The sequence below is a fragment of the Electrona antarctica genome, assembly GCF_951216825.1.
Source record: "Electrona antarctica genome assembly, chromosome: 7".
NCBI classification, from domain to species: domain Eukaryota; kingdom Metazoa; phylum Chordata; class Actinopteri; order Myctophiformes; family Myctophidae; genus Electrona; species Electrona antarctica.
The window spans coordinates 39,819,850-39,838,327 of NC_136812.1; the positions used below are offsets into that span (position 1 = coordinate 39,819,850).

The window sequence follows — 18,478 nt, forward strand, 5'->3', positions numbered from 1 at the left end:
TGTGTGTGTGTGTGTGTGTGGGGGGGTAATACAAGGATAATAATTGCTTGTCACTTTGTCCTCACCCATTATCCTCTTAGTTCAAATATTTCCATGCCACACAAAAGGCGGAAGCTGCACACTGGGAGAAGTATTTCACTTCTGGGGAAAATATTGAGGCATGCTTGTCTCTCTGTAAATTCTCAGAAAGACATTCAGATAGGCAAGCCCCCAATAGTTCCCGGAAGTAGCAGTAAACACAGCTTTTAGTAGAGTTACACAATGTAACAGGAATATCTGAGGTGAGGTCTATACTTGAATCACGTGACGCTGCAGCGCCTGTATCGGATACAGGAGGAGTGGGCACCTGAGAAGTCTGGGCACCTCAGTGACTTCAAATTCCTCCAAATTCACATCTCGAAGGACCTCAAGTGCATGACACACACACACACACACACACACACACACACACACACACACACACGCCTGAAGAAGTTCAGAGTGAGCCTGCGCATCCTCAAAGCCTTCTACAGCATCGAGAGTTAGAACATCGAGAGTGTTCTAACAAGCGGCACCACCACCAGTTGTGTGAGGTAAGCTTCCTCCCCTTCAAGATATTCACAACTGACGATGTGTGGCTAAGGCTGAAAGCATCATCAAGGACATCATCCACCCCAGTCTGTTCAACCCGCTACCACCCCCCCGATCAGGCAAAGGCTACAGGAGCACTACCACCAGACTTCTCACCCTATCTCTAAGGGATATGCCAGCCACCCGTCGAAGAAAACTCATCTCGGCCGCTTGTATTCGCGACCTTATTCTTTCGGTCATATTACAATCCTTAAATGTCTAGGGGTGGTAAAGGATGCAATATATGGCAAAGTGAAGTTTGATTTTATTATAGGCCTTTTATTGGGCTATTTTAAAGGTCAACTGACAGTTGACCTATAACATTTTGAGAATTTCAAACCTATGAAACAATGTCTTTTACAGTCAAAATGATATGGAGCAAATCAAAGAAACAATAAAAAATAATCTTGTCCTCACCTTTAAAAATAAGAAAACTCTGGCTTGCCTAGCAGCTCAGGAAATAAAAAGGTACAAATACTAGCACACTCTGGCTGCCCTGACTCACCTATCCGAAAGGTGTCGTTTACAATAAACAGGTTCTCATATCTTACTAAGCAGTACTGACTCTTGCAACTGTCACAGTTTAAGCATACCATGTTTTCAGTTGGTTGCCTGCCTGGCCCTGGTCTATTCTACAAACCTATGATGCTGTGGCTATTGGATATGAAGAGGGCGCCATCTTGTGGATCTTCTGAGCAAGACATCCAATGCCTCCAGATAAAGCAATGCGAAATGCTTTCAGTATTAATAGACTGAATGAATTACAGTTTATCAGAAGAATATACCGTCTATCAGCCATCTGTCAACAATGGGTATCTGCATGCATATAGTATACTGTATGTAGGCCTGCAGTCTATGAAAAACTCACTTTGCAGTGTCCGGTGAGGTGGGATGAGTCTGGCTGAATGCTCCTCATCCTCGGTTGCTCAGAGGGCATATGGGTGGGATTCTCCAGGATATCTTCCAATTTCTTCCTCCTCATCCTCCACAACCACCTCCAGATTGTCTAGTTCAACTCCAGCTATAGAGATAAGATAGCCTTCCTCTTGTTGACTTCCCTTTGTTTTGATGTCACTAGTACTCCAGTACAGCATGCCACAGTAAAGAGGACACTGACTACTAGAGATTGGTAGAACATCTGTATCAGCCTGTTGCACACATTGAAGGACCTGAGGAGCCTCTCCAAGAAGAACATCCTAGGTCAGTCCCTTCAGGCCTCAGTGTTGTCAGTCCATTACAGTCCAAATGTACTCCCAGGAACTATATGATTGAATACTATATTAGACATGGTACTGTCAGACATTTGAGCTAAAACAATAACACAAAAAAGTCCTTGGGACCCATGTATCCAACATCTCCCCTCATATGGTGATGGGAGGTTGGGGTCCTCTTCTTGCTCCTTGTTCTTTTCTATATGTTGAACTGGAGGTGATAGCTGTTGCAGTCGCATGCACCACCCTATGAAGCTCTCCGACCACCAGGGCACTGTATTCCAGTGACAGCCAGGTTCCTTGGTATTCTGCACCAGTACCAGTGCTGCCCTGTAGTCTGACATACTGCGGCCTGTTGGTGAGGTAATCTGCACTCCAGGCCACCAGGTTGTGGCCCGCCCACATCACAGAGAGGAGAAGCTGCATGGGTGGTGTTGAAGGCAAGCAAACCAATTCATTGTTTTGATGTTGGGAACGGCTTCAAAGTATAATTGAGGAATGGACATTCCTGAAATTTCAGATTCTGTAATTGCTTTTTTATGGTTACAAATAATACAATTGAACATACAATGAGAGCATTTCAGTAATGACAGGGTAATTAGACATTAAGGAAATGTGACATGGAAATGTACGAGTTACATAATAGAATTCTGATTCGTTTTCTATTTATCAATTTACAAAGTTCTATTTTATCTGATGTAACAAGTCAAAGAATAAATGGGAGAGATAATAAACATAGCTATACATTTAAGGTAGCAAATGCAAGAAAAACTGTAACTTTATGTTTTAAAAAGGTAACTACTCATGTTGAGGCATAATCTCATGACATCATCTGGCAATCCTTTCTACTGTAGTTGACAGGCATATTGTATGATCACTGGGCCTTATAATCAGGTCAATAGAGAGTATGCGCATGCTTAAAGTGAATGGCACATCGAGTGGCAAATCGAGTGGCAAAGCAACAGGCAAAGTGAGTTTAACATCGTTTAATGCAATCAGATATGACTTTTCTGTGTGGATGTATGGGCTGTCAAGGCCAGAAAGTAGTTTTTGCCACTCAGTAGGCGTTCCTGCATAACTTCCTGGTTTGATGATGATGTCACGCGCATACCCTCTATTGCATTAATAAATAACATCAATAAAATAAAAATCATATAATAGGCATATGGCTCAGTTATCATGTCACTTTTGTGCAAGCTGAGACGAAGCACCAGCGGGTTGTCAGAAAAAGGGTGACTCCCCGCAGAGATAGGTCTGCAAACCAGTCCGGTGTCATTCCTGCATCAGGCAGAGAGCACACAGCGCCCTGGGCCAAACGGCCTGCCTATTTTGACACCAGACGATGGGAATGTTTGCTTTCTATCTGAATCTTACCCGCATGCCAGCATCATGGGCTCCCTGCAGTTCAGCCCCACACTACGTCCTATATGGTTGTGGTAGTGAGATTCTGTGAGTCTTCAGTATAGTGTCTAATGATTTAGGCTCACATTGAGTTATATCCTATAGATCTATATAGGTTACTGTAAATCATTCTTCATTCGTGCAGGGCGTTGCTGAAAATGAGCACCTGTGCTCAGCTACTTCCCTGGGTAAATAAAGAATTGAATAATTCTAGGCCTACATGAGATTAATCATTCTAGGCCTACTACATGATAAGAAAGACTTCTGCAAATCAACTATATCTTAATTAGTATAGGCTACCTGTTGAGACTAAATAAAACATACAAGCATATACAGTATAGTCTGTTTATTATTATAGGCTATATATATTCTAATTTTACAAAATACAAATCCAAGGATAGGCTATGGGTTTGTAAAAGTTGGTCTGTGACTTTGAAGACTGGGTTAATTGTCATCGTGCTATTAACTACTACCGGTTTTACCTGAAGATGTGCCTCGGGCTGATCAGGTCGAAAGCAAAAATGTAAATGCAGGCGTGTGTCATCTTTGTATGACTGGTGCAGGCAAGCTAGCGTTTTTTTTTTTAAATTATTATTATTATTATTTAATAGGCTATTTTAACTTTCATGTCAGTCAGACTTTAAGTGTATTTGTATAGGCCTATGACCAAAACACAGAATATTGAAGTTGGCGTGCGTGCGACGCGTGTGTGTGTGCGCGCGCCTGCGCGCGTGCACACTATTCTCACAGTTGCAGCGTGCATTGATGGGCGTGTTTCTTTACCAAGTCTCAACACGGCGTGGAAGGAACGGCACGGCAGTTCACTCAATTTGACAACTAGGTGAGGCACAGAATGACATGTGTCGTGTTATTTTAACTTAGACTTCTATTGCCAATTCACTTTCTATAGCGCAACTTTAAGTTAATAACCAGCACTATAGCCGCGTTCTTACGGACAGACCATGCAACCATGCAGGTGAGTTGAATTTTGTTCTTTCCTTGAGCGAGGGTTTGCCCTTGACTCCTAAAATGTATATTTGTTTAGGCCTACAGTTTTCCTCATCATTTAAAAAAGAGCGCATAATGTAAGCCTAACATGATCATGACACAAACAGTTCAGTTAGACTACTGAACTGTTTGTGTCATGATCATTTCAGTTAGTCAGCCTTACCTGCGCACACCTGTTAGGCAGTCTGCTCCACCTTTAATAAAAACGAAACAAAACATTGTTTGAAATTATTCCAGCTAGGCCTATCCTACATTTCGAGGGATAGGCCTACGTGTAAATTGCCTATAGAGAATAACCATTCTGTTCTATTCCTCATACAGTATCAGAGCCAGGACCACAATGCATGATGAAACATGTGGCACACACATCTCCAACCCGCACTCAACGCTGACATGCAGCAGGCCTGGCTATACAGCAGTTATCATCGCATGATAGCCGTTTGTCCTGCACTGGTGTCACCCGCACCGCTGGAAACTTTGGCTGGGAATGTACTTGCTCAAGAATTTCAGTCATTGTTTCTGGTAGTGTGTGTAACATCATTTAAGTACATGCCTATGCAACAGGATGGAATCTCAAGTTGGACTGATAGCTACTGATTGACACTGGGCAGCTCCTCAGACGCTGAAGATAAAATGCCCACTGGCTGTCCCTGGATTGAGAAAGACCTGAAATCAGTCAAATGCTCCAGAAAACTGGTTGTGTGAGTAGGGTTAGCCTTCTTCCATCTCATGATTCTAGAAGACCTCATACCAACAGGCTACATACATTAGTTTGTTCTTATCAACTCTGAGTCTCCACAATACACACACACACACACACACATTTAATATGACAAATATATCCCACTTTAAAAATGGCTGTATGATTATTTTTTTTAATACGCCAGCTGCTGTTGTAGCCAATAGATGCTTAAATTAGCTTCCCACCCTCAGTGCAAGACTATTTCATTGTGCCAGCCACCATGGTTGGGTGGGTGTAACTTGACATAAGCAGCTGTGGGCAGCTGCTGCAGTGTTGCCACATGCAGAGGAGGAGCCTTCAATATGGCAGGTATGTTGGTGAACCAGCTCTGCTCAGGCACTCACAACCTGCTGAAGTTGGATTTCTATGATCATGGAAGGGTGGGAACCTGTACTTTGACTGAGTGCCACAAAGTGTGGATGATTATACATGTATAGTACAATATATGCTGTCAATCACTCATATTATGCTGTATGCATTATGTAATAAAGTCACAAGGTTCTTACATGGAGTAGATTGTGCAATGAATAAATCCAAGGTTTTACATACAGACCACAGCACATGTAAATTCCTATTATGTCTGCAAGATTTTCTGCATTTACAGTTGCTTTTTGCCAACGATTGCACAAACCAGCCAGCTCTGCTGTTTTGAATTAACTGTTCTTCGTCACTTATACTTTAGGGATGATTCAAAGCCGAATAGTTCAGTTTCTCTACGCACACAGCTAGAGGCATCGGTTTCTTGAAACAGGTTTGTCTCTCATTCGGTGGGGCTGACGAAGTTGAGGAAGTTACAAGTTTCAGTATTGACGACAAGGAGTAGGCCCTATGCATGGCTATAGGTAACTGGTTAACAATGCAACAGCAAATTCAAAACAATTGTGATGTAATCGACATGTTCAACATTCTTATTTACCAGACCCCATCCTGACTGGATAAGAACATTTTAATCACTACCGTCTATAAACTAAAATATTAAGCATTATCAGAAATATCACATCAAGAAATGCTTATAGTCAAAATTTGGTACTGAATGGTGCTAAAAAGCTGTGACTACAAGGGCCATGGACATTTTGTATGATGTAACCATTTCTGATTTCTTGTGCTAGTTAGGTGACAATTGCAGCTTAACTCAGGACAAAAGTTGTAAATGAGTATATCATGTACCAGTGCAGTGTGCCTTGAGCCCTAAACCTGGAAAGATCCTTGTCAACATTTGAAGAGAACACAAAGTGTAATTTTCCTGCAACTGAATTATGTCCTTATTGGGGATGGTTTAAACCTGTTCTGCAGGAAGACCTGTCATTTTTGGTTTACTGTGATACTGTCAATAGGAGTGGCACAACAGTGACATGGTGCTGTCAAAAATAACACCTCCTTATTCGAGTTCAAATGAGGCTACAAACTTCCTTTAATCAATGCTACACAATCCACAACTTAAATTAATGAATGCCATTTTAACTCATCTCTATGGCAGAGTATGTTGTTAAAACTAGGACACCTACAGTACTGAGAAATAGTACAGCTTGAAGCTCATATCACAATATCTCCCCTGACCAAACAGGGAGTGATATCAATTTGGTCCTAAGATGGAAACCTCCCCACAAACTCGAGGTCTCACAATAAATCCTTTAATGGACATGATCTGATCTCTCTGGAACTCTATAGCTTGATCCAATGGGGCACAAGAAAACACACTTGACATCTTATCCACATCATTAGAAAAACTTAAACGATGCCATTAATAGTATATCCACTTATGGTCTCGATTAGTCATTTTCTCTTCTCTTTTACTTGTCTTTCTCTTCCAACGGTAAAGTACCTGTCTTGCTTTAGCTTTTTGCCGTATTGTAATTTTGTATTAATCAGTTTGCTTACTTATTATTCCTGTCTATGCTGTTCAACCTGTGGGGTGGGGGAAATGACCTTTAACAAAAATCACAAAAAAAGGTCTCAGAGGGAGACTGTGTGCAGTAATTATAGCAATGTCATCTTATATGAGAAGTAAAATGGGAAGAGATGAAATAATCGAGCAGACAAAATTGTAACTAAATTATGTTTGTGGGCTTCTCTCTCCTAATGAAATGTATAACCTGAACATGAATTTTTTGTTTTGTTAGGTAGTGATACTCCTTTGTTAAAATAATATATTTTCTAATGTTAATCATATTGCTCAGTAACAGGACTGGGGTCTCCCCATCTCGTTAGTAGCCTATTTCAGGTCACAATACCAATTTTATCCAATCAGGAGAGAAAATGGAAAGTGATAAATAGGTAGTCTCTCCTGATTGGTTGAACATTTGCAACCTACCTGAAAATATATTTTCTGTTTATTTAGACCTGAGGGAGGCCGATTCTAAAAACACCTTCTAAAATCTAACCTAGGTTTACTGAAAACCTTCAAATTCTTATTGAAAAATAACGATGTTGATTGCTACATAACTAATGAGACACAGAGGTAGATCCTGTATAACAGGTCTAAGATGGGCTCAATAACAGGGGGGGGGGGGGGGGGTCCTGTTATTGAACAAACACTATATAGCAATGAATACTATCTATAACTGCTGTCATTTGACAGCGTGATGCAGATTGCAGAAGTTCCAAGTTTGTGCATCGCTGTGTTCATGGCCAGGGCACAGTTATCTCATTCTCTTATGCTTATAGAGCAGCCAGTAAGGTATGTTAATGTTGTTATTTTATGTTATTTTGATTGTACTTTCTTCATTTCATTCATGATTATGTGCTGTATTATGTTTATGCGATGTTATTCTAAGCGTCTGTGTATTTTTATGTTGTTTACCAGTTCGACGTTGGTTTGTGTGCTTCACAATAATACCAGTATGCAGAACAACTGACTCGTTTTTGGACAAGAGCAGAGGGAGTGACACTATCCACTCAGAGTATACATTACAATAGTGCTTTAACCTAGAAATATTGCTTTAAAAACCCATCATTAGTGTAAATACATGACTGCAAAAATAAATGAAACCATATTCATCAAAACGGGAAATGTTGATAGTTTATTACAGTTTGAGATGATAAAGGTAAGAGTGATTCTTTTAGGCTATTGGTTTCACTTAATTAAAAGAAAAATACCCTATACCTTTTACCATATCATTTTTCTCTGTTACAGTAAGTGCCAACACATACATGTGTTGATTCATGATTGATAAGATTGCATACAAGCCCTGGATTAAAGAAAAGTTAAAACTCTAACGTTCAAATTTCCTTCTGGATTGCACTCAAAGCCAACGCACCCATCACATACTCACTCAGGATCAAGACTATCCTCCTCAAGCTACTTTTGTTCTTCCCTTCAATCATCAATATGTCCACAAGGTGGGGCTATTATCAAAGAAAGTATGAACACCAGCTCAGAGGAGTGGTAGTTTAGCTACAACCTGCACAGCAAAATCCTGACTGTTAATTTAACTCAGTGTACAATTTTTACACTCTCAAGGCTACATTAACACATTTTACTGTGCATATATATCAACTTCTTAAGAGCTGAGAATTACATCTTCTACAAGTCCCTGAAAGAAAAATCACATGTACTGTATGGCACCAATACCCATTCCATTCCATCACTTACAATCAGCAAATACAACAAATGTAGAAACAATTCCATTCCATCAGGAACAATCAGCACATACAACAAATGCAGAAACTCCACCTATAAATGTCTCTACATCTTGGCCTTTTGTCAATACAAACATTAACACACTTCCTTCTAGACAATGCAGATCAATGGGGAGAGGATAATATGACGGAATATGAATCAAACGTTCTCCATCTGAATTGCAAAGGACTTACTGGTGGAAGCATGTGCTATAAATGTTTCATTACAAAACGAATGTAGAAGAGGTTACTGCAGTACAATATTTATGAAGATTCCTCTGAAATATACCTATGATTTGTTTAGAGTGAGTCCCTCTGTTAGCAAAATGGCATGGTATAAAATTCATGGTACAAAATCCAACAGTTGGCTAATAAAGTTTGAATGTTACTTTCCATTTCCGCTGCCCACTCCTATTCAATATGAACATAAAACTACTGGCCACAGAGCAGTGGAAACAAGACGTAAAATAAGTCCCTTTGAGTGGAGTTATTTCATTAAAATGTTTCTCTTTCTCTCTGGTTTAATTTCAGTCTTTCCCTGCGTCCACTCCAGATGCAGTTCTATTACGGGAATGTTTGCTTTTACTGCAAGCAGGAAACGATGGTAGACTTGCAGGACAAGAAAGAAAGAAGGAACTTAATGGTGGGTGGGCGACAGAGGGACAGCGTCATTGGTGAGCGAAATGAATGAAAGAGGACATAACTAAAATGTATTTATAAAATAAAACTAAAAGTTTCCTTTCAGGATGAATTCCTTAAGGAAATTTGGAACAGAGGATGAAATCATGTATAAAACATTGGGGGGGTGGGGAGAACGTTAATCACTTGTATACGTTGTACAAGAAAAATAGCCGATCTACAAGCTCACAACGTGAAGCATTGTGAGCTTGCCTTGTGGATCTGCCATTATCTATCATTCTGCCATTTTCAGAGACCTGCCCAAAATAGGATTAAAGTGGTTAAAACCATTAAGGAGCATGTGTACAAATTCAGACATTTAAATAAATCAACAACAGCAACTTTTTCAATCACACCATGTCGATGCCATCAGCACAAGCATGAATTTAGGTTTTGGCACAGACCCGTGACGTACATGCATCTCATGTCACTGCTCCATTTTCTGACAGGGCTTAGCACGCATAGCTGACTTACTTCGGTTCGTAAACGACCAAGCTGATATCAAATACTGTTGGGAAAAAATATATATTTCAAAGCAGTATATTGGTTAGCATATATTTTGTTCAGTCACAAAGAGTAGATTATTGGCTTTTTGTTGTGGCTTCGTCAATAGTTGACAGGCAGCCAGATAAGACTGATAGAGCAACAGAAATGCATGTACACAGGTGTACACTTTCAGTAAGCATGCACATAGAAACACTTTAGAGTCACACACAGAATGTCCTCCATTCCTCCACCCTTTCTCACCAGGGTAGATAATTTGAAATCTAATCCGCCTGAGAAGCAGAGGATGACAGTCTACACAGCCAGCTATAAATGCACGGATGATCACGAAGTACCATCTCCTCTGGAGCAGAAAAACCAGCAAACACGTCAGGCAAAAGACCCAGCATCTTGATATGATATAGGTATTGTTCGTTTTGTGCATTATATTATGATAGAAATGTCCCTTGGAAAGGAGTTGTATGCAGTGTGGCACGTGGACAAGATACCCATGGAGCCTTGTTGCACAGCATGGCACGTAGACAGATAGATGGTTAAGAGCTGCAGCCTGGGAGAATGACGACCCATGCAGCTGCCATGTTGGATCAAAGACACTGTAGCAGCCATGTTGGATTGAGCATCAGGCACACGTCCCACAGAGAGGAAGAGGAGTGTACCGAGTTGTAAATCCAGCAGAGGCCCTAAAGCCCATGTGACGGAAAGGTGCGCAGATGAAGGACGGAACATCGGTACGACCACAAGAGAGGAATGGCTCCTCTACTTCAAACAGCTGAACATTGGAGTTCATGTCACAAGGCAGCAGCTCCTTTAGCTCGACTTTGTGTCGAGCCAGTTAAAAGGAAAAATATATATAATAATGATAAAAAGATAATTAAAAAAAAGTTAAAGATTAACTTGGTCCAGCACTCGAAAACATGCTTTCTCAACTCTGGTCCAACTTTGGAAGGAAGAAAAAAAAATCCCATTTCCAATGCATTTTCTGTCCCATGGCTCTTGGACAAAGTCCAGAGAGGATTCAGTAAAAACAAAACAAAAAACAAAAATCCAACTTTAAAAACATTGTAACAAAGGAGAACGGATATAATGGATGGACAGCACAGGGATCCTGACTCCTGAGTCATTGCCTATAATAGGCACCTGGAAAAGAGCAAGAAATAAGAGTTGACAACTTGACACAAGCTTTTTGACTCATCATGCTACCAGTTGTGTCACACTAAATAAAATATGAGAAAACACCACTTGCCACTAAAGTTCACTGCAAACATAGGAAATTGGAGATGATGCTTTATTTATTTGCCAAATGTCAATAAAAACTAAATCAATGAATCATTTGAAATCATTGAAAATAGAAATGTATTTCATGTCCCTGTGTGTTTTAATTTGTTTTTAAAAAGTAACCTAAAAAGTGTCAACTTCCTAATATTACAACATTTTTATATATATATATTTGTCCAAATATGTCCATTTTGTTCATTCGTATTTAGACTACAATCCTTTGTGTGGATGTGTGCAAATAGATTGAGCCCGTCATAAAGTGGAAAATATTTAAACATATTGTAGTGGTAGGTCTCAGCTTACACATTGGAATAAAAAGTGCTCATGGTCTTGAAAAGGTTGGTTAACACTGCCCTAAATAAAAGTGATGCCTTGCTCTCTAGTAGATGGACAAACCTTTGTAAGCAGCCTCAGGCCTGGAGGGAGCTCGGGGGGTGAAGGGGTTCTCTGAGTAGCCGTAGGGAGAGTTGTTCACATTCTCATAGTCATGTGTACGAGGCTGAGGAGGCCTGGCAGGAAATGGAACAAACGACAATGTGAGCGATACCACAATAGAAGTTTCACATCTTCTTTTAGTGGCGGTTCAGTGGGTGGTATTTTGCAGTATAGCCCGATCCATGGGGTTGACACCAATGGTTGCACGACTGTGCCCATGGCAGGTAAATAAAATAGTCGGTGAGGTGTTTGCTTTCAGGTTGCCCCTACGGGCAAGTGTGTTTTAGTGGGGATTCCAACAGTCTTTAATTCGCTATGTATACAACAAGAGATATCCATCTATAAACAATTGAAAGTGCACACACACACACACACACACACACACACACACACACACACACACACACACACACACACACACACACACACACACACACACACACACACACACACACACACACACACACACACACACACAGTTGTTGAGGTGTGGCTTTGTTTTATGTACTGTATGTGAGCCGTCTTTATTATTCTCAGGTCAGCAAGGGTAACAAAATCACCCTACATTTTATTGCAACTACAGGAGATTGAAAGAAGCAACATGAACAGTTTGTGTACCTGGAAGGCTTGTTGTGGTTCCTCTGTCTCTGGTGTTCATGCTCCTCCCGTGTTCTGGGTCGGACCACCTCCTCTGAGCTTGGCTGGAAACGCACAGTGGAAAAAAGTAACACGTTTTAAAATACATTCTGGTCTGCCGCTCTCCGTTACAGCAGCCAACAGCAAGCCACAGTGTGTGTGGAAAGATTGCTCAGATGTTTTTGTCTTCCCTTTTCTGAGAGCATTATTTGACATATAGAGTGTGACTCTAAATCGCTCCCGACTGCAAAATTCTATGTTAAAACCAGAAGGAATGATAGAAAAGAAATAATAATAATCACCCTGTGTTCTCCCTCATGCCGCCTCCTCTCCATGGCCATTCTCTCCATCGCTAACCTCTCTCTGTCCTTCTCTTTCTCCCGCTCCTTCTCTTTGTTCTTCTTGTATACCTTCTTTTCCTGCTCCATCAGAAGCCGGGCAATTTCCTGCAAAAAAAACCCAAGTTCGTTTAATGGTACACACCAGTCCCAAAACATCACCGTCCTTCCGAATCCTGCCACATTGATGCAATATTGTACATTGTCTAACAGCGTTGAGGTGAAGAGAGTGATAAAATAACAGAGAGAGGGTGATAGTTATCACCCTTTCTCTTCGAAGTGCCACCACGTCCAGAAGGAACTCAGCACGTCAACCATGGCTGCTGTGGTTGTTATGTTGATCAAATGCTTGATTCCAATCATCATAGTAAACAAACCATCACCCAGGCAAGGATGAATACCTGGGTCATAAGCAGAGGTGGACATTTACTTAAGTAAATCTGTTCTTAAGTACAAATGTTGTCCTCAAGTCAGTACTTAAGTACAAATGTTGTACTTAAGTACATATTTTGTACTTAACCCATTCAGGCCTGACGTCGAAATAAAAAAGTTTTCTAAATCATGACAATTTTCGGAAAGATTTGAGGCACATTTTAACGATTTTTCAAAAATAGCAGATCTACAAGTTCATAGCGCGCCACTCGGTGGCGCGCTATGAGCTTGTAGATCTGCTATTTTTCAATAGCTAAATTATAACAATGTTTAAAACACCAAAAGGGGTTCCCGCCCCAAAATGGGTTAATGGTTAATGTGGTTAAACGCTAACGTGACATGGATGCGTTCCAGGTCTCAATGGATTATGTACAAAAGTAGAAATTCTGTACTTAAGTACAGTACTTAAGTAAATTTACTTAAGTGTCCACCTCTGGTCATAAGAACGGGTTCCTTGCGTATATTACATTAGTTGTTATTTATTATTTACTTTGATTGTCCCTACTTCTATGTTATCTTGCTTTTATTAGATTCTATTAGTTTATTATTAGGAGTAATTGACAAAGATCTTCAATGGGGTTTGAGGACTTATTATTTTGGGGTACAAACGGTTAAAAACATAGCGGGTGTGTGTGCGCACTGTGTGTGTATTACATGACTACAAAACAACAAAAAGTTGTATAGTTGACAGAACAGCGGAAAAGAATAATAAAATAAATTCAAAATACGTTTCCAGACTTGGTTTGGCACCGGTGGCTACTAACCTCATCCTGAGCCACTTGGGCTGCACGCTTGTCGATCTTGCTTGCCTGAAACAAACAAAAAAGAAAAACAATCAAACTTGTAAGTCCTTCTCCCCAGACACCGTTCCCATGACTGTCATTATATAACATGGGAAGTGACAACCTTTTTTTAACAGACTTCTAAAGTCACAAATGGCTTCAAAGACATGCAAAGCTCTGAAGTTATATCCACACAGCAAATGAAGCTGAGCCATTGTTTTATTCTTAATGGTTCCAGATGTTGAAGTTGGCAGAAAATGGCTTAAGACATTAAATATCTATTGTGTAATTGTGAAGTTTATTTAAAAGGTGGTCTGGTTAGGAACACAAGCTTTGTATTACAGACTATTAAAAAAATCACTTGCACTAGAAAAGCAATATTACAAAGGTTTTGCAAACCAAGTATATTTCAAGAGTTAGTGTCCTTTCACACCAGCAGTGGCACTAATAATCAATATGAAAATGTGTCTTTCACAAAATCTTATTTCGGTGATACCACATTCATACAGGTTTATGATTTTATTCACACAAAAAAATAGACCTTATTTCAAAAAATAAAATAAAAAGTCCCATCATAAAAAGCAGCTTAAATTCATGCAAATTAATCACAAAATAAACATTCCCAGTGTATTCGGACCTTAACAGTTACATCTTTGCATGATACTGTAATTGCTACTTAAGATCTTTGTAATGCATAGCTGGGCATAGCAAAGCTCACAGAAGGAGTGAGGCGTTTTCAAACCTGGGGACTCTACCCTGTATGCACACTCAGTACCGAAGCACATACGTACGTACATGTTGAACCAGTGTTCACGCTAGGTCAGTCATTGCTGTTTTTTGCTGTTTCGTGGTACCAAATGTGAAGCGAACACATTTTTATCACAGACTCCTTGGGCAGCAAAGCATTACAGCATGACCTAGGAGAGGTTTTTTTGTATATGGCTGTAGTAGTGGAGTAGTGATTTTAATCAGCTCGTAGCGCTTGCATTGGTTAACATGTAATTTAGATAGCATGTTATTTAGACAGATACCAGCCAGGTTCATTTGTTGACCTGGCATTTGTATTTGATTCAATGTACATCATGTTATTTATGACATTATATTGTTTAGACTGATGCTAGGTTCTTGGTTTACCTATGATCCTATACTGAGGCACTACACCGTCTATGCATTTGATGTACCTTGTGTTTACCTTGCTTACTGTAAATAGCTCTGAATTAAGAGCGTCTACTAAATGCCTACATTGAAAATCGTTAGATCAGTTAATAAAATCTACTACTGTCCCTTTCCTCACCTTGAGCTCCTCCTCCTGCAGCTTCCTGGCGACCTCCATGTCTATGATCTCCTGCTCTCTGATATCCAGCCGTGTGAGGCCCTGGGTGGCTTCCTTCAGCCCAAACACACCGTCTGCTACCACTGGCCCACCTCCTCGCTGGACAAGGCGACCTGCATACGGAATCGCGTCCATTAAAAGATGGACGCAACAGGAGTACATGTTTGTCTCCCAAACATACCCAAAAGAGCTGCTGTGTCTCTGTTGGTTTTGCACCTTGTAGTTTTGGTTTGTATGCATTTATATGCCTGGGAATATGAAAACCCCTCTCTGCCACAGAGTACATAGAAAATGGCCCGAATTGTAACTGAGATATGCCGCAATTGTGAGAATAAACCTCGGAATGCCATGACAAAGTCAGAATTAGAAGAAATAAATAATAATCACACTCATGTGACCTCCTAAAACTGGAGGTCTAGAACTTGGGGTCATGTGATCAGTGACATCACAACAGTGTACTATTTGACCTGCAGAGTACATCGTTGTGATGTCACTGATCACATGACCCCAAGTTCTAGACCTCCAGTTCTAGGCTAAACAGAAGGGGGGAACTTTTCTATTATTTCCACACAACAACTCTAAGGTATATTAATGTCATAGTTCAATGTTGAAAATGAGTGGTATTCTTCTTTAAACTCTACTTTAGAAATTAACAGTACAACGAGCCCACTGACATGGCAGCTCTTGAGTAATATTGCATTTGGGAATCAAACGTGAGAGTACTGGCATGACATTAATGATGAAGCATACTGTAGCAACCAGATATTGACAAATTCAAAACATTTCTATCTAAGCATAGTTAGGGTTGATGTTACTAGCCCGACGATGGCAGATTAAGCAAACCACCACACACCACGCGCACAGCACTGGTTCAACCCCATCAGAGATCAGTTTAGGATCATTGGAATAGTAATCATTAGCCTCAAATTGAATCATCATCTTCCTTGTCCTCATAATCATCATCCAACTTTAACACCATTAAAGATTAGGACAATAGCAATGTAGAGGAAGGTAAATTCAGAGAGAATGCTGATTGTAGTGAATGTTGTCATCAGGGGTTTACAGCACCACCACCCAAAGCCCCAAGATTTCCAGTGGGAAAGCAGCCCCAACCTTTACACACCAACAAACCACACAGACACCCAAGATGGACCCGGGTGCCGGAGGTGGGCTCAGCCGGGCTTGTACCTGTCTCCCGGGAAGAGTCAGTATCACTTCGCTCCCTGCTGGGACCCTCCCCGTCTCGAGGGTCCCTCTCCCCTCTCCCATCGTTGCTCCTGTGCTCCTCAAAGACCTCCCCGGGTCCAGGGTAGACGCAATGCCGGCCCCTGGCCCTCCTTTCCCTTTCACCATCACCAAGGTCATCCACCATCTCCACCTCCTCCCTCAACAAGTCTCTGCTGTGGCCAGGCACTGGTTCCTCCTCAAGGACCCTTTCCCTGCTTTTTGTTCGCCCTCCGTGTCCTTCTCTGTCCTTTTGCCTCTGCCTGTCCCTTTCCCTCGCTTTGTCCCCCTTCTGATCTCTGCCTATATCTCTCTCTTTGTCTCGCCTGGCGGGATCATCTCTGTCTCTCCTCTGGTCTCTTCCCATGTCCCTTTCTACGTTCCTGCCTTTCTCTCTGTCTCGAGTTTTGTCCCTTTCTCTGTCTCCAAGTCTGTTGCCTTCTCTGTCATAGTCTCTCTCCCGCCGATCCCTGTCTCTCTCTACGGGGCTATGTGGCGCCGGCGGTCGGGCAGGCCTGTCCTTCCTCCTCACTACCCTCTCCACTTCATCCCCCCTCTGACCCCTGACTCTGCCAGTCTCTGTAGGCTGGTAGTCTGGGTACCTATCCTTGTGTTTGCCTCTCGGGGAGAGTAGATGTTCGGGATATGGATCTGCGTGCCTACTACGTCCACCATCAGCCGGTGGGTAGTGTTCCGGGTATCTGGAACGGCTATGAGGTGCCACAGGGTCCTGTTTTGGGTACCTGCTCCTTTTGGGCTCGACAGAGTTGTACTCTGGGGAGTGTTCGCGACGGGAACCGATTGGTTCATCGTGCCGGCTCGGGGAATGTCTATCAGAGGAGCCAGAGCCATGGCGGGTGGGTTTGTCCAGGTCATGGGGCAGCCCACGTGCTGCTAGGCAAGGTGGAGATGATGGAGACATGGTAGAGGGGATGATGGTTGATGAGAGCATAGAGACGGGAACAACAACACAGACACAATGTGAGCTAAAAGCTCAGTTGGTTAGTATGCACAGAGTTAGTACCTGTTGAGCAGAGGGTTTGTAAGTAATGACAAATACAAAACACCAGGCTACCCTGAGAAGCTACATACTAATTCCTACACGGGTTGTGTTTATAACCACGCCCCTGGGCAAGTTAAGTTTACTGAGGTTAGGGTTAGGTTTAGGTATAGTTTTGAGGTTAGGGTTAGGTATAGTTTTACTGAGGTTAAGGTTAGGGTTATGGTTAGGTTTAGGCTGTCAATCACAGCGACTGGCCAATCACAGCGCGTCGACTGCACAACCTGTGTAGGCTTTGGTATGTCACCCCTGAGAATAGCAGAACAGCAGAGGAATGGAAATGGGGTCAGGATTTGGACAAGATGGAAGACAGGTTTAGCAGGACTGAGGTCTATGATGCAGGCCTCATTATGACAACAATGGAAACATCACTGGTGAACAGAGGGATATTCAGCTTATAGGCGAAGGCATTTCGTATTAAATATGGAACACACAATATGCCCTGTCGTAATGTGTGGTATTTGATATCTTAGCCTAAAATCAATACATGACAAAGCAAGTCTTGGCATCAAGCCAGCTACTGTATTAAGGCTGTTGCTGCAACTAAGAATGAATACAAGAGAAAAAGGACAAACTAGTCGTGCTAATAGTTATTCAAGTTAATTGTAGAATAAATCACATTTCAGAGTAAACCACCCTCCTGTGAACTCACATATGATTGGCCAACATTAAGTGAAAACGGTCACAAGGAATAGCATGTGGAGGAAGCACACAGCGAACAAGGAATAGCATGTGGAGGAAGAACACAGCGAACAAGCCTGTCAGCGGAATGGAATGATAGTCATCTCCTGCCTGGTTCACTTCTACTGTTTACTTTTAAATGTTTGAAATGAGTCGCTAGCTACTGTAGGGCATGACAGACAACCTACCAACTACCTGCAAAGTGGACAGGGTTCCCCTAAAGGACGTTGATCTCTGCTGCTGACTGTGCCATCCTCCATTTCAAAATTGCATACAATTCAGACTTTCCATCAATGACAGGACTTGGAAGAATATTTTGGTCAAAGTCAACAAGGTTTATCATGACAGTGGAAGGGAAAGTGAGACCGTCAATGGGTTCATATTCTACAGATTGTTATACACAACTGTATGACACCATCGACGACTTTAAGTGTTGCATTATAAATTTCCTTTCTGCCATCTTCCTTTTACATGTTGTTTTTACATGTCATTTCTCTGGCTTCTGGTCCCT

General features: G+C 41.5%; 1 protein-coding gene and 1 long non-coding RNA gene across 4 annotated transcripts in view; one reads left to right on the plus strand and one right to left on the minus strand.

Moving 5' to 3' along the window:
* Positions 1-7,972: 7,972 nt before the first annotated feature.
* ccdc50a (coiled-coil domain containing 50a) overlaps positions 7,973-18,478 on the minus strand; it is a 28,275-nt gene continuing 17,769 nt past the window's right edge. Inside the window, exons 6-12 of one of the 3 annotated variants that reach the window (XM_079506323.1) lie at positions 16,191-17,117; positions 14,964-15,115; positions 13,652-13,696; positions 12,420-12,563; positions 12,100-12,182; positions 11,443-11,555; positions 7,973-10,908 (exon numbers count right to left, since the gene is read on the minus strand). In XM_079506323.1, the coding sequence (XP_079362449.1) occupies positions 10,889-10,908; positions 11,443-11,555; positions 12,100-12,182; positions 12,420-12,563; positions 13,652-13,696; positions 14,964-15,115; positions 16,191-17,117 (1,484 nt within the window). In that variant the 3' untranslated portion in view covers positions 7,973-10,888. Of the gene's footprint in view, positions 10,909-11,442; positions 11,556-12,099; positions 12,183-12,419; positions 12,564-13,651; positions 13,697-14,963; positions 15,116-16,190; positions 17,121-18,478 lie in introns of all 3 variants that reach the window. The other 2 variants (XM_079506322.1, XM_079506324.1) reach the window with 2 other exon arrangements.
* On the plus strand, positions 17,153-18,392 carry LOC306926852. The gene is made up of 2 exons (XR_013790443.1): positions 17,153-17,967; positions 18,002-18,392. It is a non-coding gene; the product is annotated as an uncharacterized lncRNA (long non-coding RNA).